Here is a 27,544-nt window from a genome sequence, read left to right as displayed (position 1 = left end):
AGGAGGTCAGGAGAAACTGTCGTTTTTCTATGACTGACAAGATGCCTTCACCTATAGGTTCTCCTGAGAACTTGCTGCTGCCCACGAGGTTGGCCAAGCAGAGGTAGCTGTGCTTATCTTTTGGGTGAGGACAGTGAAGCCTTCGAGGAGAAGGTCTCCTTAAGGTCACACAGGCGGTGGGGGTGGGACTGGGACTCTGGACGTCCAGGGTAGTGCTCCGGCAGCTTGGGCAAAAGGACAAAGCTTGGACGTGGGCTGTGCTTGCACGGGGATCGCGCGGGCATCAAAGGATGTGGGGGTGCTGGCCCCTTCCCTCCATCATGTGTCCCCCACGCCCCCTTTCAGGCTGGGCCAGGCCACGGAGCCTCCAGGGAATGTGTGCATTTGTACGGGGCCTCGGCACGTGAACTCCTGTAAGGAGCCTGTTTTATGGGATTTGCTCATGTTGCTGTGGTTACTGACGTGGTGGAGAACAGAGTCAGGGGGCCGGGGCAGGATGAGTGGGCTTTGATGGGAAAACGGTGAGGCAATGATGGGAGGGTGGGCTGGCAATGAGTGTCCAGTGCTGCCTGGCCAGGCCTGCCCTCTTACTGCTGGGGCCACCAGCGTCTAGGAGCTATGGACTGTAGCAATGGGAGGCATCTCATTTCACAGGTGAGGAACTGAGAGGCAGAGGGGGATGGTGTCCGGCCGGAGGCCCTGCCCTTTCTTCAGAGCAGACCCAGAGTCTGTGCCATCCTCCTCCCCTCACCAGGCCCTGCTCTTATTCTTCTCCTTCAGGTCTGGCTGTTTCTCTGATTTTCTCTCTAATTCCCTGAGGGTGGCCCCTCAAAAACCACATGGCAGGTGGCTTTTCCAAAGCACTTCAGTGTGCATCTTCACATGAAACCCTGCAAGGTGATCAGGGCAAGTGGCTCAGGGTTAGCGAGGTGCAAGCTGGGGCCACACCCCAGGTGTTCTGATCTTCAGCCTCTGGGCCCCTGGGGTGCTGGGCACTCTGGTCCCTGGAGCACCGGGACCCCCACAGTACCTCTTACCCATCGCTTGGCTTCATTTCTCCTGGCTGGGGTGTCCTGCTCCTCCAGCTCCAGCTCCAGCTCTAGGCCTTGTTTCTAAGGCTGGGCTGGATATTCCCGACCCTCATGCTGGTCACCCCTCTCATGGGCTCTGCTCCTATGCCCTCCTCTGAGCCTTTCACCCTGGCCATGTGGGTAGGCCCGAGGGACTCTCTTTACTTGGGCTTGGCCAGTGTCCTGCAGTGATGACAGGAACCTGATTGTTCATTTTTGTGTCCCCCAGAACAGGGATTGGACACCTGGCAGGTTCCCAGTGCATAGATGTGGCTTTAAGCGCTCTGATGTCTCCCTCCTGGCCGTTGGGAGAGTGCCATTATGGCCCCATCACCTCTTCAACTCAGATACAGTGGGGACCGTCAGTCTGTAACAGGCAGTTCGTAAGACTGTGTGACCTGCCTCTATCCTCTGTTAAGTGCTTTGGGGAACAGAGAAGGAGAAGAGAAACAGGGAACACCCGCACCTATTTAGGGCAGTTTCTAGGCAGTCAGAACTCCCCCGTTCTCACAGGTCTCCATCTGTTCAGGATGTTCCCGGGTGTCAGTGTGCCTCTCAGCGTAGTGGGCTCAGACTCAGATAGCCTGTCGGGAAGGCTCTGTTGTCTCCTTAGGTCTGAATAGCCTAAATTGTGTCGGCTTTCAGTAGCCCCATCATTGGACTCCTAATGGCAAAATCCTGCCATTCCACCATTTGAATCTTCCCGCTTGGTCTTCTGTTAGAATGAAATATCCTGGTAAGGCCTCAGGATCCAGTCTCGTGCAGGCATTTACCACTCACCCCCTCCAGGTGTACTGGGCTTTGACTGGGCAGGTGGAAGGGATAGGAGATGGGATACAGGGAAGATGAAGATGCTGGAGGCAGAGAAGGCCTCCCGCAGAGCTGAGCAAAACTGGAAATGCTGGGGAGGCCAGACCCCCTCCCCATAAGGGAGCAAGGGGCACACTGTGCCTGGCTGAGAGACATAGGGACGTGGGACACAAGCTTGGAACCTAGAAGGAGGTGAGGGCACAGGAAGACTGTGCCCTGGGTCCCCAGGGCCCTACTTGGTCCTCACTCATAGCTGCTCCTCCCAGGCCTGTCCACGAATGAGGACTTGGGGACTGCAGGCCCATTTCCCTGGAGCTGTTACACTGGCCACACCATCCCAGGCATGGCCACACCAAATTCCAGCTGATGGCAGAGGGGATCTGGTGCGCTTCACCCCATCCCCCATTTCTCCCATCACCAACGTCAAATGTCAGTCAGGGACATTTTTTTCTTGTGCAATTTTTCAAATCTCTCAGTGTCATTCAATTAAAAATGGAGGTACCTTGTATTTAAGCTCTTCAACGGATGCAAGAGCATGAGAGCACAAAAGGACCTTAGCAATTCTTCGTCCTCTTCTGGAGACGTGAAGTGATTTGCCCATGATCACCCTGCTACTCAGGGCCTGGTGGTGCCAAGACTGCACCTGGGTCAGAGGGCAGAGCCAAGGAACACACAAATGAAGCCGGGTCTCACTCCCTCCTGTGATCTTCCCACTGAGCCCTCTTGAACAAATTTCAGCATGCTTCAGGGCTGCTCGTTAAGTGAACATAAATCCTCAAGTCAGCCCTGTGAGGTTCAGGCTTCTCCATGGAGCTTCCTGGTGTCATGGGACTTTAAAGTTGAGGAGGCGTTGGAGAGGATCTCCTTCTATGGTTTCCAAATAGGGCAGGAAGCCACCTCTGGTGACCACATGTAGCTCTGGTTGAAGGGCCAGAGGCTTCACACTGGGAGGGACCATCAGCTTGCATCTGCTTTACACAGTGGTGCTTTCAGGAAGGTTTATTTACACAGAAAAAAAATCAAACCCTACAAATCTGATGTGAATTCAGAAAACCTCTCTTGACTCCTCTCACAAGGGGCTGGACTGAACTTTCCCTGGGAGCCATCTCTCACAGTTTATGAGGCAGTCACTCCACAGTTTTGTGAGGCAATCCACCCTCCTTTAAAAAAATTGATTGAGGTATAGCTGATGCTCAATAAACTGCATGTATTTAAAGTGTATGTTTGGTGAGTTCTGACATGCGTATATACCTATGAAAGTATCTATTCCCTGTTGGTTAACTCTTCTTTGCACATCTATTAATTCATTGATTAGATCAGCTACTTACTGAGCAGGTATTATATACTATGTGCTAGAATCTGTTAAAAACTTGTATGTAGTTAAAACCTCCTTCCCTCTAAATCTGATTCTCTAAATCCAGCTCCAATGGAGTTGCTAGATAAAATACAGGATGCCCAGTTACATTTTAATTTCAGATAAAATGAACATATTTTTGATGTAAGTATATCTCAATATTGCATGGAACATGCTTATACTAAAAAATGGTTTCTTGTGTAAAATTCCACTTTAACTGGGCATTCTATGTGTGTGTTTTTTTTCTTTTTGAGAGAATCTCTGTCTGTCACCCACGCTGGAGTGCGTGACTCACCGCAGGCTTGACCTCCCAAGCTTAAGTGATCCTCCCATCAGCAACCTCCCAAGTTGCTGGGACCACAGGCATGCACCACCATGCCCGGATAATTTTTTATTTTTTGTAGAGACAAGGTTTTGCCATGTTGCCCAGACTGATCTCAAACTCCTGGGCTCAAATGATCCTCTGGCCTTGGCCTCCCAAAGTACTGGGATTGCAGGCATGAGCCACTGTGCCTGGCCCCATTCTCCTTTTATTTGTGAACTCTGGCAATCCTGAAGTCACCCCTCTTGAGTTGTATAGAATCAGGTCTCAGTACCCCTAGTATTCTGAACCTTCCTGGTGTCTCAGGACACTAGACAGTGCTTCCTCTGGTCTCAACACCATGGGTTTAATTAATGATGTTATGATGACTTTAGCCTTTCTAAGCCACATCTGTGGCTCCTGTTGAGCTTGTTGCTCTCAGAACACGAGACTCACTTTCCTTTCAGCTGCTCTCAGGCAGGCTGCCCCTCCAGCCCTTAGGCAGCCCCAGGCAGAGGTTTTGCATGAAACCTTGGCCTCTCCATCTAGGACTGCGATATTTCATCTTGTTGGTTCGTCTGTGCTTCCAGGCCATTGGAATCTTGTGAATTCCAGAGTGTGCCAGCGTCTGGCACCTGGCAAAATGTCCATCTCTCCCAGACTCGAATCTATTCTAACCTGATGAGCATGACTTTTAGATCATCTGTTAAGTAACTGATGGAAATGCAGAACAGGCCAAGGCTAAGCACAGAAGCCTGTGCTGTGCTCCTAGAGAAAGCTCTCCCTGCCCCCAGAGAGAGCCCTCCCTGCCCCCCTCTCTCTCTCTAGGTTGACATCAACCCATACTCACTGGGCCAACTCACCTAAGTGTAGTGTCCATTATCTAGACTACATTTCTTATTGCTATCCACATTCATTTCATAACAGTCTTCAATTTCTTGACTCTTTCATTTCAATGACTACTTATTGAATGCTTCCATATGCAATGTGTCAGATGCCTTATGAAAATCAGATCCGGCTGGGTGCAGTGGCTCACAACTGTAATCCCAGAACTTTGGGAGGCCAAGGCGGGTGGATCACTTGAGGTCAGGAGTTCGAGACCAGTCTTGCCAACATGATGAAACTCCATCTCAAATAAAAATATAAGAATTAGCCAGGCATGGTGGTGGTCACCTGTAATCCCAGCTGCTTGGGAGGCTGAGGCAGGAGAATTGCTTGAACCTGGAAGATGGAGGTTGCAGTGAGCTGAGATCACACCATTGCACTCCAGCCTGTCAACAGAGTGATAATCTGTGTCAAAAAAAAAAAATCAGATCCATTGCACTCTGGTGTTCTTCATCTACCAACTTGGGTGATCCCATCATAGAAGCTCAATTTTTAGGGGATTCTACTGCCCTTAGTGATTAACAATTCCCTCTTTCTCCTCTTTCTCTTTTTAAGTGATCACAAACCACTTCAAAATCCATTACAGATTTGCCAAGGTGTTTTTACATTCCCATGGAAAGTTTCAGGATTTCATCTTTTTTCTTTGTGCGAAATTTAAATATGATTTATGGTCTAAAACCCCTCAGCTATGATTCCTGATTTCTCGAAAACCGCTCAGTGGTTCTAGGGTCACACATGCGAGTTCTTTCCTGGTGCTATGTTACAGCATAGCATTGTTGGAAGATGTGGGTGGGATGAGTATGCTGGTTGGCTCACTTCCTCTCTTAAGCTAATGAATTATTCCCAAGTAATTTTGATGGATGTAGGTCAAGGACAGGAAGAAGGATATCAGAAAGACATGAGCAGGTATTAAGCACTTTTTTCGTGTGGGACATGTGATGCACTCTATCTTCATTTTATCATTTCACTCTCGTTAAAACTCAATGAAGTACTGACGAGACGTGGTGGCTCACACCTGTAATCCCAGCACTCTGGGTGGCTGAGGCAGTTGGATTACATGAGGTCAGGAGTTGGAGACCAGCTTGACCAACGTGGTGAAACCTGTCTCTACTAAAAATACCAAAATTAGCCGGGCATGGTTAATTAGCGGGAGCCTATAATTCCAACTACTCGGGAGGCTGAGGCAGGAGAATTGCTTGAACCTGGGAGGTTGAGGTTGTAGTGAGCCGAGATCGTGCAGCTGCACTCCAGCCTGGGCACAGAGCGAGGCTCCATCTCAAAACACACACATACACACAAACACCCCCCCCCCCCGCCAAAACAAACAAACAAACAACTCAATGAAGTAGGGATTATTAGTTCCATTTTAGAGTTGGAGAAACAGAGGCATAGGAAGTTCAGAGAAGTTACGTGAGGTGCTCAAGGTCACACAGCTGGTATGTATGATACACGCAGAAGTCATACTCAGCTCCGTTTGGCTCCAAAGTCTCTGTTCTTTCCACTGGACCACAGAGCTTAGCTTGGCAACTATGATGTGGCAAAACCCCACCAATTTTTTTTTTTTTGGTAAGGCTCATCATAGAACCCCTTTTATATAGGACCTGATTCATAAAATGGCAGTTTATTATTTTCAGCACATCTATTGTGTACAGTGTGGCATACTGGCAGGGTTGCTCTCTGGGACACAGGGAGGTCAAGTGATTTGGAGACTATCCCATAGTAAAATGTGTAGCTCAGAGGTCAGCAATTCATCAGCTCTGACGGCTCCCCAGAAATAGTAGAGTCTCTGGGAGGTGCCCGTGGCCAGACAGGTTGTCCCTGCCGCTGCTGGGAGCCAGGGAAGCTCTGCAGGTCCACAGGGCTGGCACTCGGAAGGGGCCTGGCTGAAGTGTGCAGGCAGCATAGGCCAGACAGAAGGTGGGGACAGTGAGGTGCCACAGCAGTGGCCCAGGCAGGGACAGGAGGGCCGCAGACACAGCTGAGGCAATAGGATGGAGTGGTGGGTGGGAGTGGATGTTGGCGATGTGGAAACAGCAAAAGTGGGTGAAGGGTTGGAGAGAGAGGGTGAAGGAGAGAGCGCAAGAGGAAAAATGCTAAGAAGGTTCCTGGGATGCTGACCTGGGCCCCTGGGGCCATGAGGCCTCTATATAGCTTGAGGGGTAGGGTTGGGGAGGAGCAGGGCGGGGTAAATGGATTTGATTTGGATGGTTTGAGTCTGATGTGTATTTGGGCCATCCAGGATGGGTTGAATATGATGTCTATGTGAGCCATCCAGGCAAAGAATTTCTTAAGGTCTGGGGATGGTGGGAAGGCTTTGGGGTTACTGCTGGGAGGGGCACTATTTTCTAGAATCACTGGCAGGGAAGCCATCCCCTGTATCAACCTTCCTGCAGGACCCACACTCCCTTCCTCCTCCCGGGGTGGGATTCTGCCTAGGCATGTGCACACATGTGTACACCCTACACACTCGTCCACACACGCCACCCACTCCCCTCAGACACTCGCATACATACCCATGCGTGTGTGTACACCCTTACACACCCACGTACACACTCCTCCCACATACACACTCACACACTGACCTTGTGTACCCTCATATCCACTCCCACATTCCCCTCATAGACACACACTTACCCCAACACACACGCAGACACTCACCCCACGTGCACCCCCAATATGCCTGCATCCAGAGTCGTCACAAACTCCCACTCCCAATAGCTCTTGCTGCATTGAACCCCCCTCTCAACCTCCCCAGAGAGTGGCCACTGTCAGGGGACTGGATGCCCTGGGCAGGCGTGAAAGCTGCAGCAGAGTGACAACCAGGCAGCCCACACTTGGGATGGCCCCAGCCTCTTACTGCCATTGCCCTGTGGCGCTGGCCAGGGCTGGCCAGCTGGAATCCAGCCTCTGAAGGACTGGAAGCCCTTCTGGTCTTCTTAATCCCAGGCTTCCAGAAAACCCAAGAGCAGGACGTCCTTGGAGTGGAACACAGGTGGGAACTGGGAGAGTTTCTAGAGTGCCTCTCATCTGGCTCATGCAGATGAGGAAACCAAGGCTCAGAGAGGGCCTGGCTTCCCCAGGGTCTCCCTGCCAGGAAGTGGCAGGCTGGGGCCCCAGGCTGACTCCACCTGGCCCGGGTGCCCTCAGTGTGCCCTGGCTGACAAGTTTGACCACAGAGGGATGAGATGTGGCCTCAGGGTGTACAGGTTGGGCACGGGGCCCGCCACCGGTAATGCAGCCAGGTGTTGGGCTATGGGGCTGCTTCTGCTCCTCATCCTGTCCCACAGGGACCTGCCTCCTTGGCACTGAGCCTGGCAGGTGCCTGGGAGCAGATGGTGAGGGCAGATGTCAGGCAGCTCCAGGCTCTGGCCCCTCTAGCCCAGAATCCTTACCCTGATGGGATGCATAAGGATAGGGTAGGCAAAGGGTGGCTGTCTTTCCTGAGATCACCCTCATCATGTCCCTAAACAGCTTAGTTTCCCTTTAAAAATGACTATTTATGGTGCTTTTATTTAAGAATTATCTAAAACCTTCTTGAACTCGACTTTTGCCTCGGCCTCTACCACCTCTTGGAGGGAAATGAGTACTATAAATTGCATCCTACCACACAAAGTTGGGTTACCTTTGATTTGCCTTGAATTCCCCTGAGTTTGAGATCTATTTGAGGCACTGGGATCAGTGGCCAGGGCTTCTGCTCCCCTTTCTGGGGCCTGTGCAGTTTTCACCCCACCGAGTGGGAGACCAGCTCCAGCTTGAGAGTCCAGCTTCAAACCTACCCAGTCTTTTGGGGTAAGATTCTTCTTCTCCTCCTAACCAGTCTCCTGACACCCCACTGAGCATTGCTGCCCATGGATAGCATGGGGATTGGCCCTTTCTTGCTTGCTCGCGTGTTTTCTCTTTCTTTGTGACATATTGTCATCATCATCATTATTATTATGTGGCTTTATTTCTCTCCCCAAATATTGTTTCTAATCCTATCACCCGACAGGAGAGTGTTAGCCTGTTGATGTTCTTCCTTCTAGATTTTCTCCTAGGCAGAGGTCTTGTTTAGTTTTTTTATTTTGTTTTCTTTTTGTTTTGTTTTTGAAGTTGGAGGCTAATCCCTTCTAATGCAGAGGGCATTTCCAGACCTGAGACTCCAGCCGTGGCTTGCGTGGGAAAAATGAGTCACAGTTTCTATTCATAGTTGGATTTTAAAAATTAAGAGCAGGACAGCACATGCTGGGAGCTGGTGCTGGGCTCAATGCCTTGAGACATATCTGGAGAATACTATGTTTAGAGAACTTACATTCTAGTTGGAGTGATGAGATCCACCCATATGAAAAGGTGGGTGACACCATAGGCATTACATCATCACAAATGTCACAAAGCTGCTTGGAGAACCTGGCATACTGAGAAGCACAGAGATTGGTGGCGTCTTCAGGAATTCACAGTGGCAAAGATCCAGAGAGGTGGTCAGGGAAGCCTTCCTGGGGGAGGTGGCATAGCAGCTGAGCTTTGAAGTCTGAGTCAGTTTGGACATCACGAGTGGGATGGCAGGGACTGGGGAAAAAGCCTAGGGAGATATTTGGAGGTGGGGAAGCTCCAGGATGTCTGGAGGCCTGGAAGTAGCTCAGGTAGGTCGGGGCAGTGGATTGGAGTCAGGAATGACCCCTCGGTTGAGGAGTCTGCCCTGGAGGAAGCAAGGAATTGTGGGGGCTGATAAAGAGGCTGTGATGGAGGCTACTGATTCAGGGGAAGGTCCGCAGAAGGTGTCTTAGGTCTGCTTTAAGAAACTGTGAAGGGGCTACTGAAAAGATGGGCATCTGCCAAGGAGTCAGCCTTGTCCTGTCATCTCTTGGTCCCACCTCCCTTCTACCCAGAGCCAGAGTTGGCCTTAGGCTGATGTGACTGGTGTCAGCCTGGCACATGCACCTGCGATGACAATCTGGAGGCAGCAGAATGTCCATAGAGGTTAAACAGCACACAGAGCCTTCAAATTCCAGGTCTAACCCATTAAAACCCACGAGCAGAGGGCCATGAGGAACTTACCCGTAGTCAAACAGTTAAGGTTATCAGCCTGCTGCAGGGAGGAAGAGAGCACATCATGGGAACTGTGGGGCATCCTAAAGGGGGCATTGTAGGAGGGACACTTAACAGAGTTTGGGGGCTGGAGTTAATTAGAGCATTATCTTGGTCAGAATTTGAAGGGTTGCTGGAACAGTCCGAGGTCACATCCTTAGAACATACCAGCCATTAGGGAATTGCTGTCAGATCAGTTTGTCTGTGGTCTTATCTTGGAACAGATGGTTGTGAATGAGCTGGTGTCAAAAGACTTTGAGCTTAGATAGTCTGTGATGATCCTTCATCCCAGTGGTACTGTTATCTGTTTTCTGAGTCATCACACAGGCCTTTCTGCAAGTTGCAGCTTTTGTTCCAAGTCTCAGTTCCCTGTTCATTGCCTAGATGCCCACAGGACCATCTTCTACTTAGTTTGTCCTTGGGAAAGTTACTTGACCTCTCTGAGCCTTGGTCACTCAGTGGTTAAGTGGAGATAATAACGATAGCTACACCATGGAGTTCTGAGGATTAAATGAGTTAATATATGTGGAGCACCTAACAGTGCCTGGCATACAGGGGGTGCAATAGAAATGTCAGCCATTATTACAACTGCAAGCCTTCAAGATCAGGAAAAGAATGTTGACGCCTCAAAAGAAAGGATAGTTTGCAAGTTTATTTTCTACTTCAAAGGAGAAAAAAGGGGAACAGCAATATGAGATACCTTTGCCAGGACAGACACTGGGAGCAGCCATTGTGATCTAGAACAAACAAGTCCGGTGAGATTGATGTGATCTTCCGAGAAAGAAAGAAGGAATGAGCTCAAGGGATCTTTTGAGGTTTGGCCCATCTGCAGGTAAACGGTGATGGTGATGCACTCTTTGTTGGTTTAGCTGAAGACAGGGCAGGAGGAAATGAAGTGAAGAAATGACACTGAGAATCTGGATTTGACAGTAGAAGAGACGTCTGACCCTGAGCTGCTGAGTATTAGGATTGGGGGAGGCTAAGAGGCTATGGGCTCCTGGCCACATCTAACCAGAGTGGAAGTTGTGGTGCAGAGGAGGGACCTCTGGTCTGGGGATCAGGCAGTCTGAGTCCTGGTATTGAACTTGCCTCTGAGTAGCAGGGTCATGGCTTTCTGCCACTCAATCCTCACTCTGGGTCTTAGGCTCCCCTTTTGTAAAAGGGAGGATTCAGGATAGATGGGCCCTTCAGGCGTCTTGCTTTCTTGGCTTCAAGGCATCCTGGAGATTACTGTCATTCTTTCTCGTAACTGCAAAATATTCCCCAATAATGCATGTTCTCCTATTGATAGACATTTCATTGTTTCCAGTCTTTTGTACTTACCAGCCATAGAGCACATTTGGTTTGTGTATCTGCATGGAGTTATATGCATTTTATCTTTAAGATGCCAAGTGGAATTGCAGTAGACAGGATTTGAGCATTTGTGATTTTCATGGTCTTGCCAAATCACTCTCCTTAGAGGTTGCACCAAATTATAATCTTACTGCCAACTGTGGGCCCTGCTGTTTTACTTATGTGGTGAGGAGTAGTGGGTGGGAGGTCTTGGTGATCAAGAGATCAATACATCTTCCACTTCTAAAGTTACATGACCTCAGGGCCCTGCTCTGGTCAGATCCCATTTCTTAAGGCCCCAAATGCTTAGCCAAGCTTGGCTTCTTGCACCTCAGCTCTGCTGCTTCCTCTCATCTTGGCTTTTCTGCTCTCCAGCTATCCCTAATAAGAGAGACAGAAAGCGAGAGACAGAGAATGTGTTCCAGGTGCTCAATGTCTTACTGGTGCTGTGCCTGCAACTATCATCATTCCAGATTCTGTGTACATACACCTGGCTTCCCACAGTTAAGGTGGAGGAGGAGGCAGCCGGCCAGCTGTGTGTGCAATAGTGAAGGACTGAACCCATTAGGCTGTGAGACTGAGGGGCAAACTCACCATCCAGGGTTGCACTGACAGCCTCAGCTGAAGGCTCACCCTTAACGAGCTGAAGAAGCCTTCTGACAATTGCTGTCAATTTTGCCCCAGGAAGATGCTGGCAGGACCTAGATCTTGGTTATGACCTGGAGCCATGCCCAGAAACATTCAAATCTATCACCAATAATTGTCCATGGGCCTGGCTGAGGGGGAGCCTCCCTGACAAACAAGCAAGTGGAAATCTGTCACAAAGGAAGCAAACACCCCATGACCAGGAGTGCCACTCATTCCTCCTGTTCTCATTGGTTTGGCTGCCGCACGGTAAACTCACTTTAAGCATCCTTTCTTCAATTGTCCAGGCTCATGAAAATGGTCAGCAAGCCATCCTTAAACTCTACACATGCCTTTGTAATGTTTACGGGAGTCCCTGCCTCACCCCCAATTATTTATTCATCAAACATCTCCTGGGCACCAGTATGTGTCAGGTGCTGGCTGTGCATGGGTGGCAGATGCCCAAGGCTCTGTCTCCACTCTGGGGAAGTTGCTGAGATGAGGCTCCCAAAGTGAAAAGTGACAGGTGTCACAGATAAGGCAAGGTAAGACACGCCTGAAGGATTCAGGCACCCCTTAATGACAGCTCTTTTTGTTGGCATTCCCTTAGCACCTGATAATTTTGAGAGCTGAATGAAGGGAGAGAGCCAGGATAGAAAGGAGAGGGCAGCCCCTTAGGGAAGGCAGTTTGAGGCCTTTGCAGGAGAGAGCTTAGCTCTTGGCATTTGCTGGTTTAATAGGGTCACTGGCAAGTAGCTTTGGGTTGGGTGAGTTTGCTGAAAGATGATTATGGTGGCATTGGCTGGAGAAAGGAAAGAGATTTCCTAGGGGCCTCTGTACTTAGCCTTTGCGGATGAGATGACACTATGTGACTATCCTTAATAGGACGTATGCTCTGAGTCAGCTGATTAATTTTCACTCTTGCAGTTGAGCAAGGATTTGCATGGAGCCATTTGCATATTCTCGCCAAGTCCCCTTTGCTATCGATTGATTCATTTCAACATACATTTGGTAAGTTCCTACTATGTGCCAGCAGTGAGCTGGACAGCTGAGGTTTTACCTCACGGAGTTGATATTCTATATGTGTACTAGTTTCCTGTCCCCAGCTGTGACGAGAGCCCATCCCAGGGAGGGGCACTTGGATCTTAGTTGGGGACCTTGAAAAAGTCTTCATGTTCCAAAGGGGTGAGGCCCTACTGAAGGAATCTCAGATATGGGTCAGATATTTGGGGCTGCTCACCCAATGTGAACAAAAGGGGGACCCCAGCAAGCCAGATTCAGTCAAGTAGCTGGACATGCAGGAATCACAGCCTGGGGCTGAGCCATGTATGTGTGATCTTTACACCTCCTTGGTCCCTTTCTCCTGGACCTGTGGATGCCCAGTGAGAGAAGGAAGGGCAGGGGCACCATGGAGCCCAGCTCCCTGGAGTGGGGCCGATGATGCCAGGATCCCTGGGCTAAAAGCCTCTTGTCAGCAGAGTAATTGGATCTGACTTGCAGCAGGCAGGGAGCAGAGGTATTCGAGTCAGTTGGTGCTATTTTTAAATGCCCTCTCTTCCCCAAGTGCAGATCTCAGCTCAGCGGGAGAGAATGGCTCATCTCAGAGCCTTGGGAATCAAAGCACAGCCCCCTCCCCGCAAGGTTTAAGTCCTTCCAACCCCATCCTTCAAAACCAGATCTCAAATTGGGCAACTGCCCACAAATCCTGCCATGATCATATGTCCCAGTTTGGGGAAGAATGGACTCCTGGGGCCATGGGGTCGAGGGCTGGTTTGGGCTGGTTGCCCAGTTGGCCAGAAGCAGACCCACAGCCTTGGTCTCTTGGTTGCCTGGCAGCCCCAGAGGCTCACCACTAAGCCTGCAGGCAAATATGTCCCTGCCAGTCTGCTGCTGTCTTGACCCTTGGTAGCAGCTCACAGCTGCCTGTCAGGCTCTGAAAACAGAGCAGAAAGCAGCCACCCTCCTGCCAAATGCCCTGCTAGGAGCTGAGCCTCATACTGAGTGCTGCCCAGGGTAGTGGGAGGAGATCAGGGAGGCCGATGTCTGGTCATGCTGCTGATGAGGCTGCCTGGCTGGTCAGTTTCTTCTCACTTGTCACACCTCCTCTCCCCTTCATACTCCAGTAGCTGGCTGTAAAATGCTCTCCCTCCAGAGGATGTGGTCAGGCCGGAAGGGAATTGCTGGTGGTCCTGACTACCCCCACCCCTCCCAACTCTTAGAAAAGGACAAGGCCACCTCGGGCAGGTACAGAGATGCTGCTAACAGCCAACGCGGAGTGACCACGTTTCATGCTCCAGACGGTAAACCTGTGGGCCAGGGGCCGCCATATCTTGTTATAGATAAGGACTGAGGCTCAAAGGGGAGCCGTTTGGTCAAGGTCACTAGCAGATCCTCCCTGTCTCCCTGACTAGGACCCTGAAAATCCCCCAGAATTCCTGAGGCCTTTGGATGCAAAGAATAAGGGATGCTTAAGCTTCCACGTCAAACAACACAGCACCCTCTCCGAGAAGCTGGAGGAGTTCCAGGAGTCTTCCCGCCTTAGCTGGGGGATGGGGGAGCTCAACTCTGTGGCACTCTGTTCAAGTTTGTTGCTTTGGGTGACAGATCTTGAACTCGGTTTTGAAAATTGTTTGGTTAAAACATTGCAAGCTGGGAACCCTGCCAGGACCTCTTCTCTCTCGAGTGGAATTAGAATAAGGCAGCCTGCCCCGACCCGTTCCAAGGGTACTGATCCTCAAGTTTTATAAAGCAGCGTCGCTCAAGCCCGGCCCTATCCAGAAGTGGACCATGTGGTGACATCCCAGGGACCCTGGGAAGACACTCCCATCCCCAGATCTATCTGCATTAGCCTGTCCCACCGTGCCCAAACCCACAGCCTTGTAGGGCTTTCCTTGAGCTTTGTAGTCAGTTCTGAGTGGGGGAGGCGAACGCTCCCTGGGTTCGGAATCCTACGGAGCTCTGCAGGCTCTGTGGAAACCACATCTGCCTTGTCTTATTAGCCCTGCGACCTGGACTATGGGATAGCAAGTTGTTTACTTTCTTTGAGTCTCAGTTTACTTATCTCTTACCTGGAGAGAGAAGGAGAGCTGACATTTGGGAAGAGGAGTGGGAGACAGTTGTTTGATGCCCTGGGAACCCAGGGCAAAGGGGTAGGAGATGAGAAAGGGCAGGAGAGCAGTGCCTTTTCCATTCTGCTCTACTCACGTTTAAAAATCATTTTACTCTTAAAAACTGCTCTGTGTGTTTTAAAAAGCACATTACATATGCACATGGTAAGAATTCCTATGGTGCAAAAGGATGTACATACAGAGAAAAACACTCCTTCCCCTGCCCCAGCCACCCAGGTTCTCTCCTCATGGGGAGCCCTTGTTGTTATGTTTCATGGACCCTTCCAGAAATCATCTGCATGTTTACTTTTCTGCACATACACTGTAATCTAAACCACATAATTTAATTCAAAGTCATGCAGCATGCTCGGGTTCCTCTCTTAGAAATGTTTGCTATAATGTCCTTAATACCAGGCCTCATTTGTGTAGGGTGCTCTACAATTTTCAAAGCACCATCTCCCAGCAGTTCTCATCTGAATCCATGGCCTTCTGGAGGTAGAGATGGCAATATCGTTATGCTCATTTTGCAGGTCAGGAAGCTGAGGCTCGGAGAAGCCAGGCTGCTTGCCTAAGGCCACATAGTGAGTGACTGATTAAGACGAGACCTGAACACAACCTGCCTGACTCTCTGAGCAGATGTGTCCACTGCTTCCTTAAGGGAAACTTTAATCTCCCTATGCTGTGTTGGTAAACAGCAGATGTTTATAAAAAATCATTAGCCTTGCAAACCAGGGCTCTGTGTAGGTGCTGCTTACAGGCAGACCTGACTAACCTCAGCAGGCCATGGGGCAGGTTGTGGAGACTCAGACCACAGCTGCTCTCTATGTGTGCACACACACACGTGCACACACACACGTACACACACACACATCACAGGTGCCACAACCTGCATGTACATGCACATATCCATGAATAGACATATACCTGCACACGAACACGTTCACACAAATCCCACAGACACATGCTCACACATGCCCATATCCATACCTACACCATGCACACACACATGCTTATACATTCATGCTCATGCCACATACCACACAATACTACACACATACACAGATGCACGCTCACAGACACATGCACACACACAAAGCCTTGAGAGTCCAGAAGGGCAAACACAGCACGTGGAATCCTGGTCCTCAGGGCCTCCTTTGCCCCATTGTGGAGGGCAGGTTGCAGAGGCCTCTGGGAAAGGCCATATGAGTGGCCGTGTTAGGTTCATTGGGAGCCATTTCGCCCCTAGGAAACGTTTTCATTTTGTGTCATCACAGCCTTGTGAATGGGGAGCGTGCACTTCCACCCAGGGCTGCAGGAGGATGTGTGAGGGAGCAAGGGCTGAGCTAAGATGCAGTCCTGCTGGGCCTTTATTCTCGGCTCGTGGACACCCCACCAGCTTCAGATAACATCTGGAGCCAAAGCCCAGGAAATGGGCAGGGGAGGGAGCAGAAGCCAAGTCAGCCTGTGCGCTGCTGCCGCAGTTTCAGGGCCTGGTGGAGTCCCTTTGTCAATCCAGAGCATCCCCTCCCCAGGCCTACATGACCTCTGCCAGAGTTTGACTGACACTCATTGAAATGTGAATACCCACGTGAGCCCCAAGGCAGTGACCTTACCAGTAAGTTGCTGAAGGAGGGCGAGGCACGGTGGCTCACACCTGTAATCCCAGCACTTTGAGAGGCCGAGGTGGGCGGATCATGAGGTCAGGAGATGGAGACCATCCTGGCTAACACAGTGAAACCCTGTCTCTACTAAAAATACAAAAAATTAGCCAGGCGTGGTGGCGGGCGCCTGTAGTCCCAGCTACTCGGGAGGCCGAGGCAGGAGAATGGCGTGGACCCGGGAGGCGGAGCTTGCGGTGAGCCAAGATCGCGCCACTGCACTCCAGCCCGGGCGACAGAGCAAGACTCTGTCCCCAAAAAAAATAAAAATAAAAAATAAAAACAAAAAAATAAAAAAGTTGCTGAAGGAGCCCCCTCCCTGGTGCACTTGGCCCTTTATTGAGAATGTGTTTTGATGGTGCCGAGAGTGAAAGAAAGGCTTGGAATCAAACAGGCTCCAGATTCCCGACCCGGACCAAGTGATGCTGAGCAAGTCTTTCTAACCCTTGAGCCTCAGTTTCTTCATCTTTAAAATGGGAATAATGCCCATAATTCATTGCACTGGATGGTTGTAGGGCTGAATTTGGGAAAAGCTTTGTGACAGGTGAAGTGATATGCTGATATGACTGGGATCATCACAGAGGGACTGAAGCAGAGTTCACGAGGGACCTGGAGTGCCAGGTGGGAGGAGAGGTAAGCAGGGAGGCAGGAAACAGTGCCTGAAGCCTTGAAAATGGAAACCAATTTGGACACCCAGTGCTGTACCAGCTGGCCACTCAGGGCTGGGGTTTGTCCTCAGCCTTCCTGACTTTGCTGCTGGCATTTTCATGGCTAATTAACAAGTCATGGGGGTGGAGAGGAAGAAAAACTCAAAACAATTGATTTGTCTATTTGCCAGCACATCTGGGAAAAGGCTGGGTGTGGGAAGTCAAAATCGAGGCTAAAAATCAGTGCTTTGCGTTCTTAAGGAAACACACGGATCTGCAGGAAAGCTCTAGGAAATCAAAGTTCAACTATAAACTTTTGAGAGAGCAGTGGGAATGGAGGAAGGAGGCATTTAAAGCTCTTCTGGCTTTGCAAGGAGAAGGGTGATGCAGAAACCTGGCTCGTGATAAGGAAGCCAATGAAGAAGTCATCATCCATCCTTCCCTCCCTCCATCCATAAGCATCCACCAAGCACCCAGATTGCATCCAGCCCTGTCCTGAGGGTGCTCTGGGTGTTGCATGGAGACAATACAGGGACTTTGCTCTTTAAGCATTCAGATTCACATTCAGAACAATGAGCGTGCAACTCAAAATTGAGTCCCCACCTCAATAAACGGCAATGCCATTTGTATCAGTTAGCTTTTTCTGTATAACAATCACTCCAAAATTTGGCCTTAAAACAACAACCATTTATGCAGCTCACAATTCAGTGGGTTGGTAATTTGGGTTGGGCTCAGCTGGGAAGTCCTTTTGGTCTTCTTAGGGTCGCTCACATGGCTGCGGTCAGCTGGGACTGATGGGTCTAGCACAGTTTATTTGTATATCACATGGTCTCTCATCCTCCAGCAGGTTAGCCTGGGCTTGTTCTTATGGTAGAGGCAGGAGACCAAGAGAGAGTGGAAATTGCAAGGTCTCTTGAGGCCTGGGCTCAGAATTGGCATGATGTCACTTCTGCTACCTTCTATTGGCCTAAGTCAGTCACATGGCCATGCCCAGATGCAAGGGGTGGGAAAGTAGACTCTGCCTTTAATGGGAGGAGATTGTAGGGGAGGGTGAGCACACAGGGAGGGGAGAAATTGAGGCCATTTTTGCAAACTGTCAGCCACACCAATCTTCTAATTGCTTAGCAAGCAAGACATGGAGTCTATCTTGTCCTCTGTCTCTCAGGCTTTACATCCAATCCATGAACAAATCTTGTCACCTGTACCCTTGAAATGAAATATATTTTGGATCCGACCATTCCTTTCACCTTCCCCCGATTGCCACCCTGGTCCAAGAAACCATCATTTCTTCCCTGGTTCCTGCTTCTTACCTTTGCCTTCCGCAGCCTATTCTATTCAGCAGCCAGAGAGTCAAGACCTGTCACTTCTCTGCTCAGATACCCTCCCCAGAGTCAAAGGCAACATCCTATAATGACCAGTGCGTTCCTGCACCATCTGTCTCCCCAGCCCCCAAGATCAGTATCACCTAAATTCCTACCACTCAAGCCTCCTGATGTTTCTCAAAATTCAGGCTTGCCATCACCACAGGGCCTTTGCGTGTGCAGTTCTGTCTGCCCAGAAAGCACTTTGCCTGGATATCTGCCTGTTCAGTCCTTCACCTTCTTCAGCTCTTTACGCAATAGTTATCTTCTCAGTGAAGGTTCTTTTGGCAGTCATATTTAAAATGGAAACCCCCCAACCTTCTCTTCTTCCCTGCTTCATTTTTTCCATAGCTCTGTCATCATCAATACATGACATATTTTCTTATATATCTACTTATTGGATAGGCCAGTGCTGTCCAATAGAAGTATAATGTAAGGCCAGGCACGGTGGCTCATGCCTGTAAATCCCAGCATTTTGGGAGGCTGAGGCGGGCAAATCACCTGAGGTCAGGAGTTTGAGACCAGCCTGGCCAACATGGTGAAACCCCGTCTCTACTAAAAATACAAAAACTACCCGGGCTTGGTGGTGGGCGCCTGTAATCCCAGCTACTCGGGAGGCTGAGGTGGGAGAATCTCTTGAACCTGGGAGTTGGAGGTTGCAGTGAGCCAAGATCATACCATTGCACTCCAGCCTGGGCGGCAGAGCAAGACTCCTCTTTCTCAAAAAATAAAAATAAAATAAAATTAAAAAGGATAATGTAAGACACATATATAATTTAATTTTTTCTAGCAGCCACGTTAAAAAAGTGAAAACAGGCTAAGCGTGGTGGCTTATGCCTATAATCTTAGCACTTGAAGGCAGGAGGATCACTTGAGGCCAGCAGTTTGAGACCAGCCTGGGCAACATAGTGAGACCCCCATCTCTACAAAAAATAAAAAATAAAAAAATTAGCTTGGTGTGGTGGCACATGTCCACAGTCCCAGCTACTTAGGAGGCTGAAATGGGAGGATCGCTTGAGCCCAGGAGATAGACGCTGCAGTGAGCTGTGATCATGCCACTGCACTCCAGCCTGAGTGACAGGGCAAGACACTGTCTCCAAAAAAAAGGGAGAAAATGGGAAATCAATTGTAATAATATACATTATTTAATTAACTACATCCAAAATATTATCAGTATTTAATTAATTTTAAAAGTTACTAATTTTTTACATTATTTTGTTTGCACTAAGTCTCTGATGTCTTGTGTCTATTTTACATACGACAGCACATGTGAATTTGAACTAGCCATATTTCACATTTGGTAACCATACGGGACAGGACAGAACTAGATTGCAGTTCCACAACGGCAAGGATTTTTAACTGCTTTATCATGGCTACATCCCTAGCACCTAGAACAATGTCTCACATGTAGAAGGCATGCAATAAATATTTGGTGATTGAATAAGTCAAGTTCTGAATCAAATGCAATTATGTGGAAAGATAGTTACAGACCCAGAAAAGAGCTATCAACTGGCTATGTCCATGCTCTGGGCTGTGAGGGCAGGACTGTGAAGGGGAGAAAGTTAGTTTTTCCGTCCTAGTCTTGCCAACTCATTCAGCACCTCCGTGGTTTTCCATTCTCTCTGGACAGACAGAAAATCTTGCAAGTTCATCCACACTAGGAAACATTAGCGAGTTAATGTGTTGCCCTCTTTTGGGCATTTGCACTTTGAAAATAGAAGTGAGAGAGAGAGAGCAATGCTTAATCCAAAGCAATGATCCCCTCCTGGATAATTTTTGGTTCTAGTGGGAACGCTATTACTGGACCATGAACTTTTCTGATGTCCCGGAGTTCACCCCAGAAGTAGGCTGTCAGCCAGGGTGCTTCTGTTGACAGGCTGCCCTTGGGTGGCCTGCTGCTGGGTGCCCTGACTACTCTCCCCTGCCTGGTATTTTACTACAGACGGTGCTGGAGCTTGATGGGAAGAGGGGGACTTGGGAGGTACAGGTGCTCTCGGAGTTTGGGAATATCTCCAATTCAAGGAAATCATTGAGCCATCCTCTGCAGCCAGCCCTAGGCCAGACCTCGTGGAGGGTGAAAAGCCTCTATACTTTATAAGACACTTTCATTGGGGGAGGGGGTGGGGGAGCTTCATAGCATTCCCCCTGCTAGGTAGGCAAGCAAGACACAACATGCTAGTTTTGCAGATTGGAAAGCTGAAGTCCAGAGACAGGAAGTGGGTACCCAAGTCACTCCCCTGAGAGCCTGCCGGGACTCTCCTCTAGGGGAGCGGGCACAGTCTCGGCCTGAGGGGCCCTTTGGGTCTAGCTGGAGTGACCGGGTCAAAGGGCTGCTGGCCTGAAATAACTGCATGATATTAAGCAATGAGCGGAGTGGGCAGCGCACAGCTGGACCAGGCCTACCTGGGGAAGGCCAACAGGGGTGAGAAGCGGGCAGTCACAAGGCAGGGGCAGCCAAGGGGCTGATGGAGCCCCTCGAGGTAATTGGAGATGGACAGGCCTCTGCTGCTTGTTAGGCAGGTGGAATCTGCCAGCTCCAAGAAGCCTATAGCTCTGCCTTTCCCAGGCATCTCCTCCCTCCCCGCTTCCTCTTTGCATCCTTTTGTTATCTCTCTTCCCCTGCTCTCCTCTAACCTTTCTTTCCTGTCTTCCTTTCTCATGTATTTCCACTGACGTCCACCTTCTCTTTTTCTCTCATGCACACCTCCCCTCCCCAACACCCCAGAGTGCTAGACAGGGCTGCCCCATGAGCAGTGATGGTCGGGAATCTAATTTTACTGACTCTGGCTCCCTCCGAAAGCAAGTAAATATCCACTCACTGATGTGACCTGATTTCAGGGGCGCGTGGAGGTCAAGAACTCCCATGGTGCCTCCACTCACTGGCTGCTGTCTGAAATCCCACCGTTAGAACTTCATAGCACCAGCTCCTTAAAACATAACCACTCCTGAGAAAAGCCACGGTCCAAGCTCTTCATCTAAACTCTTCCCCATCATCACACATCAGAATGGATGGCTCTGGGAGCCAGGCTTGGGGCAGAACACAGGAAGGCACAGGAGAAAGGGGCATCAGACGAAACAATTCTCCCAGGAGAAATGGGAGGCAGAGGAATGAAGCTACTCTCTGTCCTGTCCACTGTATTCACAGGGCTGGGCTTGTGTAAGCATAGCGTGTGTTCTGCACACCTCAATAGGAAGGAGCCCCAACAAAGTGGCTTTCTGAACTGGGTCCCCTCCTTTTGGCACCAGACAATGCTAATGTGGTCCAGGTAGCCACCGTAGCATGTCTTGAAAGTTACTGGGGTTTGGGCCGGATGCAGCGGCTCACACCTCTAATCCCAGCACTTTGGGAGGCTGAGGAGGGTGGATCACCTGATGTCAGGAGTTCGAGACCAGCCTGGCCAACATGGTGAAACCCCACCTCTACTAAAAATATAGAAATTAGCCAGGTGTGGTGGTGTGCGCCTGTAATCCCAGTTACTCAGGAGGCTGAGGCAGGAGAATTGCTTGAACCCAGGAGGTGGAGGTTGCAGTGAGCCTAGATTGCATCATTGTACTCTAGCCTGGGCAACAAGAGCAGGACTCCATCTTAAAAAAAAAATGAAAGAAAGTTATTGGGGTTTGGAGATTTGCTTTTTTGTTTTTAATTTACTTGAGTCTTTATTAAAAATATAATAGTAGGAGAATATCTGAACTCATGACCTAAGAGGAACTCTACATGGTTTGCAAAAACCACCCAATGCCATCCACAGTGCAGACCCCTCCTTCCCTGGCCAGGAATGGCAGGATGAGGACTTCTGTTTTGGGTCTGAAATTGCTTCTTCTTCTGTTGGTTGATTGTGATGCACACTGACCACCTCCGTGCTGGGTCTCTTCAGTTCATGCTGGACCTGCAACTGGGCCCTTATACTCATTGCAAAGAATTCCCAGTCTTTCTGTCTGTAATTCTTCAAAGCTAGTCTTTCTACCTTGCACTTTATCTGCTTTAGTTTTGTTTCTCCCTCTGACACCATGAAATTCCATGCAATTCTAAAATGCTGCGAGGCAGCTGCTTGCACGTGACCAAGGTTTTTGGCAATGTTATGCTTCCTCCATGCTCACCTGTTCATGATCATTCATTCATTCATTCATTCAGCGAGTTCTTACTGTGTATTAGGATCTGTGCCAGGCAGTAGGGATAGAGGTGAATGAGACAGACCCAGGCTCTGCCTTCATGGAGTGTACAGTCTTCTGACCATATATGCCTTCCACAAAATGCCTTGTTAGGATTGTGGAGGGAATGTGTCCATATACTTTGTTGATTTGGATGGGGAAAAGTATCTTCTTGGATGGATCATGCCCGGAATATTGTCCCATTATGCACAGAGGTTTTCTTCTGTAATTGTATCTTGTCTCTAACCAACCCTTCTAGGCTTCTTTCCCTTGCTCCTGGTCCATGATGGCAACTGGAGCTAAAAACTGGCCCTTTGCTGCTTGTTGGAAGCTTGCTGCTTGTTGGAAGATTGCTGCTTAATTGTCTCAGACCCATGGGCAAGTAGCGTTCCTTAGGATGCAAAGTCCCCTCCCATCAGTGTTTTGAGAGCAGGAATTCAGTTCCTTGGAAGAAGCTGAGCTTTTCATTAGAGATCAAAGCCTGGCCCTGGGGAAGCATCACAAAGCTGCTCTTGGCTGTAAAGGATCCCTTTGGGCATATCACTTTCTTTCTAGGCCCTTGGCATCCTCCATTGGACCAGGAACCAATAGACAGAGAGGGAGGAAAGCAGACCCATGGCAGCCCTGGGGGCTAAGCCAAGCAATAGGCCTCTTGGGGTTGATCGGACTGGAGCAAAAGAGGTTAAACTGATATACGTGGAGTAGGTAAGGAACCCGGAAAGAATGGCCTTTGAAGCTGGGTTCCGGGCAGATGGCCCACTTTCATTTTCTTCATCTCTGATTTATCTAGTGTGTAGTCAAGTAGTTAGTTCATGAAGTGTACCCCAGACTCTCAGTTCTGCCATTCAAGGTTCCCTACAATTTCCCCCCACCCTCATTTTTCCTGTATCACTTTCCCAAGAACCCTGCATCTGAATGAGTCACAAAGGGTGCATTACCTAGTTGCACGAAATCCGAATTTCTCTCAGGCTAGAAAAGTCAGTGTGGGCCATTGAGAGACTCAGAAGATATAGGAAACGAGATTCTGAGCTGTATCCATGCAGAGGGGAGAGGAGGCTCCCTAGGGGCCATATTGAGTAGAACGTGAAGTCTATCTTTGGACGTGGGCCTCCTCTGGACTACGTCTCCTTCCACCTGGGTGCAGGCCCCCTGGCTTTCTCCCTGAGGACCCAAGACTTGCTCTCTCCTTACTGCCATGCTTCTTCCCCCCACTGAGGTCCGGTTTTCTGTGCCTTCACAGAAGGTGACTGTCCAGTTTGGCAACTTTAACTATGATCAGGCCAAAAGGAGGGTAGATGTTGCAGGGAATTTGCATCATCTCCTGGTGGTCCAAAAAGGGCCCTGGAAGTACTCCAGGTCACACCCCTGCCCTTTGCTGGTGTTCACACTCCTCTTCTGAGCAGTTAATTGGCCTCTGCATGGACATCTGCAGTGATAAGGAACTTTGGGAGACAAAATAAATTCTGAGAAATGTCTTCCTTATGTTGACTCAAATCCGCCTACCGGAAAGACTTTTACCCTTTGACTGCAGCTATTACCTGACCCAGAGTTTCCTCTTCCCTGCTCATGACCAGATTCTCCAACTGTTCCTAGTGTCAGATTACTCAAGTCCCTTCACAACCTTGCTGTCCATCATCAGAGTCCAGTTTATCAATGTCCATTTTAACATGAGTTTCCCCAAATCAGTTCCAGTACCCAGGAGTTTCCTTCAACCTTTCCATCAGTTAAACCCTGTGAAATGCAAGTCCTAAAGCCTTTCCTTTGGGGGATGTCCAAAGGCCCTGGGATTTGTCTTGCTACGGAAGCACTCAAGGGCCTGGAAACATTTGGCCTGCTCTATAGAGACAGGGCTTGTCCTTGGCATTTCCTTAGTCCAGGGAGGAGGCCTGGGGCTATTGGCCAAAGCAACGTGCACTGTGCCTGAGCAGTCGTGCTCACCTCGGCCATTCCTCAGCATCTCCCAAAGAAGAGATTCAAGCCTATTCCCCATGGAGGCCAGGAGCTAGTGCTTTGTTTCTTGGTTACTGTCATAGGCAGGAACAGGCTTATTCCTAGGGGAACTCAGGAGAGAGAGAAGGATGGGGAGAAGAGGTGGTACCACCAGCACTATGGCATGTTATTTCCATTCGGCAAGCCACCAGGCAGGTGGGTTCCTCTCTGGGTGTACCATGTGAAGACGTGTATGGGTATACGAGGACCCACATGCTGGAAAGCCATGACACTGATGTGGCAGAGCAGGGGGATCACACTGCAGCACTGGGACTTAGGAGGCCTGGACGCCAGCCCCAACTTGGCCTTGACTACCGTAGAGCCCTCAGACATGCCACCCCAGATTTCCTGGCCTCCAGATCTTCATCTGTAGAATGAAGGCTGCGTGATCTCTGCACTTCATTTAGCTAGGATATTGGAGGATTCCATGAAGAACTATGCTTCTTTACTAGCTAATAACTTCATCCTTACCTGTTCTAAGATAAGGAACTCTTTCTTCCTCCTTTCCCTCCTTCCTCCTTCTTCACTCTCCTCTTTCCACGTCCTTCCCTCTTTCTTTTCCTCTTTTCTCCAGTATCTCATTATCCTCCCATCTCAGAATATTTCTAAGAATATTCCCTTCTAAGAACAAAGGGCATTTACTGCATGGTACCTCCTCTGAAAACATTCACTTCGCAAATTTATTGGAGATAAAATTCATACACAGACAAAATGCCAAGTATAATGGCCTAAATGCCACAAATCAGATGGAGAGGAGAATTTCATCCACCTGGGAAGGTCTTGGAGGGCTCCCAGGGGAGTTAACATCTGCCCAGGATAGTCAAGGTTGGACAGGATGCAACGGTCTGGCAAAGCAGGGTGGCAGTGCCAGAGGACAGAGAATGGCTGTCGAGGGCCCAAAGGCAGGCAAGGGCCCTGGGGGTCTGGGAGAGACGAGGAAGGTCAGATACAGCAGTGAGAGAGAGCAAGGCTGGGAGGGGGATTTGGGCAGGGAATGGAATGCTCAGAACTGTGCTTTAGGAAAGTTAACGTGGCAGCCATTTATTTGGAAGAGGGATTTCGAAGGTCAGCGCTGGTCCTTGTTTCTCCCTGCTTCCAGCCCACTTCAAATGTTGGGCATCACATCACAGCTCTGACGTGCCAATCTCAGGTCTGCTCTGTCCAGCTCTAGGACCCTGGCAGCGGTCACAACACTGAACACAAACATCTTCCCGGTGCTTTCTACTTTCTACTTAGCCTCCCCGTGAATAAGATGAGAGGGCTGGTCAGAAGCTATTTGAGGCCCCTGCCAGCAAAGAGATTTCAGCAGGTGTGTGGGATCAGCAGCATCACTGCAGGTCACAAGTCCAGGAAACCAGGGCCTGGAGAAGTCCATGGGGCTGTCCAGGTCTGACTGTGAGGGCAAGTGCCCTGGCCTTTGGGATGGAGACCTTACATTGGGTGATTCTGCCTGGCTTTGAAGACTTCTTGGTAGTGATGCCTTCCTCACTGGCCTCTGTGGGCAGAGACCTGCTTTTCAAAAGGCCAGCTTTCTTTGCTGCTTGTGTGGGCTTTTCAAAAAGGAGCCAGTGCTGAACCCCAGCTGATGAGGCTGAGCCTCTCCAGCCCTGCGGCCCGCTGTCCTGTCTTCTTTCTCCCTGCCCCTCCCTGGTGCCTTTGGAGAGGGAGTCTTGGGCCTTTCCCTCCTTTCTGACCATCAGTGCCCTGCCTCCAGTGGTCCCCTCCCTGTTCTGCCCCAACGCTGGGGAAGAGTGAGGCTGGCTCAGTAGCTGAGCACAGCAGGAAACCTGACACCTGAGAGCTGGCCTGGGGAGGCAGGAACTTGGGCTTCCGGGGAACCCCAGAGAAGCCTAGGAAGGTTTGGATCCCATCCTTGGGATCTCCCAGGATCCCACATCCCTGGAGCAGGGAGAGCTGGCTCTGGTCACCTGGGGGGCCTGCAACAGGGACCCTGGGCAGACCTGTGCTTGAGGTGCCCACCAGCAGAAGGCCATTATCACTGGGGTAGCCCCAGGTGGGTGGCAGGCCAGGTCGAGATGTCAGGTGCCCTGTGGGGCCCTTCAGGCTGCCTGTTCTTCCCCTCCTTCAGCCCCCTTTTCCTTGGAGGACTGGAAGGCAGTGCCTCTCAGCCCTGGAGTCTTGAGGATGAAACTCCACTTTCCTCCAGAGCTTTCCTCTTGGGGCTGGAGCATCAGGACCTCCAGCTCAGGAGTCAGCCTTTCCTAAAGAAGCCTTTGCTGCCTTCCACAGTCCCTGGCATCTGACTTCTTGGCCTGGCTCTTTGCTACTGCCCAGGCCCAGCCCTCACGCCAATCCCCTCATCTGCTGACCAGAGGAGCCCCCTGACTGCACCCAGTGCGTCCTCTTGGTGTCCTGGCCCTATTTCTACACCGTCCTCCTCCCTGGGAGGCCCCCTGTCTTAGTCTGTCCTGGATGCTGTAACAGAAGGCCATAGGCTGGGAGCTTATGAACAACAGAAATGCACTACTCACAGTTCTGGAGGCTGGGCAGTCCAAGATCAAGGTGTTGGCAGATTTGGTGTCTGGTGAGGGCCCACCTCCTCATAGATGGCTCCTTCCCTCTGTGTTCTCACTGGTGGAAGCAGCAAGCCGGCTCTTTGGGGCCTCTTTTATAAGGGCACTAATCCTATTCATTGGGTTTTATCCCCACGACCTAATCACCTCCCAAAGGCCCTGCCTCCTAAATCCATCACCTTGGCGGTTAGGATTTGAACATATGACTTTGGGGTGGCACCAACATTCAGACCACAGCACTGTCTCACTGCTACCATATTTCATCAAGCTTCCTAACTCCCTGTACTCTGTTCCCTTCTGCCCGTCCACATTTGGCTTTCAGGAAACACCTTGGTTCAAATTTCTACTTTGTCACTTATCAGATGAGTGTTCCAGGCAAGGCAGTGAGCCTTTTAGAGGCTCGGGGACCTTGTCACTGTTACCCCACCCACATTCCCCACTGCTCTCTGCTGCTCCCTTTCCTTTCCTTCCCCTATGGGTTCTTCTGTCCTCCTATCCACCCACTATCCAGCAGCCAGCAGTCCCCAGGCATTTGTGGGTCACCTATAGTGTGCACCATGCGTGCCAGGTGGGCGTCACGTGAGCCCAGAACCTGTGGGTTCCCCCTGTCCCAGCTGTGCAGGGCTATCCTCAGCCCTGCACCCACCTCACTCAGGCCCTCA

General features: G+C 50.0%; 1 protein-coding gene across 7 annotated transcripts in view; it reads left to right on the top strand.

The window, feature by feature from the left end:
- The window catches only part of ARK2C (arkadia (RNF111) C-terminal like ring finger ubiquitin ligase 2C), a 126,729-nt gene that overhangs the window by 63,455 nt on the left and 35,730 nt on the right, over positions 1–27,544 (top strand). The window contains exons 1-3 of one of the 7 annotated variants that reach the window (XM_058438395.1): positions 7,302–7,412; positions 12,365–12,448; positions 13,561–13,737. The exons of 1 other annotated variant lie outside the window; for it this stretch is intronic. In XM_058438395.1, coding sequence (XP_058294378.1) covers positions 13,575–13,737 — 163 coding nt within the window. In that variant the 5' untranslated portion in view covers positions 7,302–7,412; positions 12,365–12,448; positions 13,561–13,574. Of the gene's footprint in view, positions 1–7,301; positions 7,413–8,697; positions 8,747–8,900; positions 9,037–11,950; positions 11,983–12,364; positions 12,449–13,560; positions 13,738–27,544 lie in introns of those variants that run through there. 5 more of the 7 variants (XM_058438396.1, XM_058438398.1, XM_058438394.1 and 2 more) reach the window with 5 other exon arrangements.

This window comes from Hylobates moloch, unplaced genomic scaffold, assembly GCF_009828535.3.
Source record: "Hylobates moloch isolate HMO894 unplaced genomic scaffold, HMol_V3 SCAFFOLD_5, whole genome shotgun sequence".
Lineage (NCBI taxonomy): Eukaryota > Metazoa > Chordata > Mammalia > Primates > Hylobatidae > Hylobates > Hylobates moloch.
The sequence above is the reverse complement of the archived record's forward strand: the minus strand, read 5'-3'. Positions and strand labels throughout refer to the sequence as shown.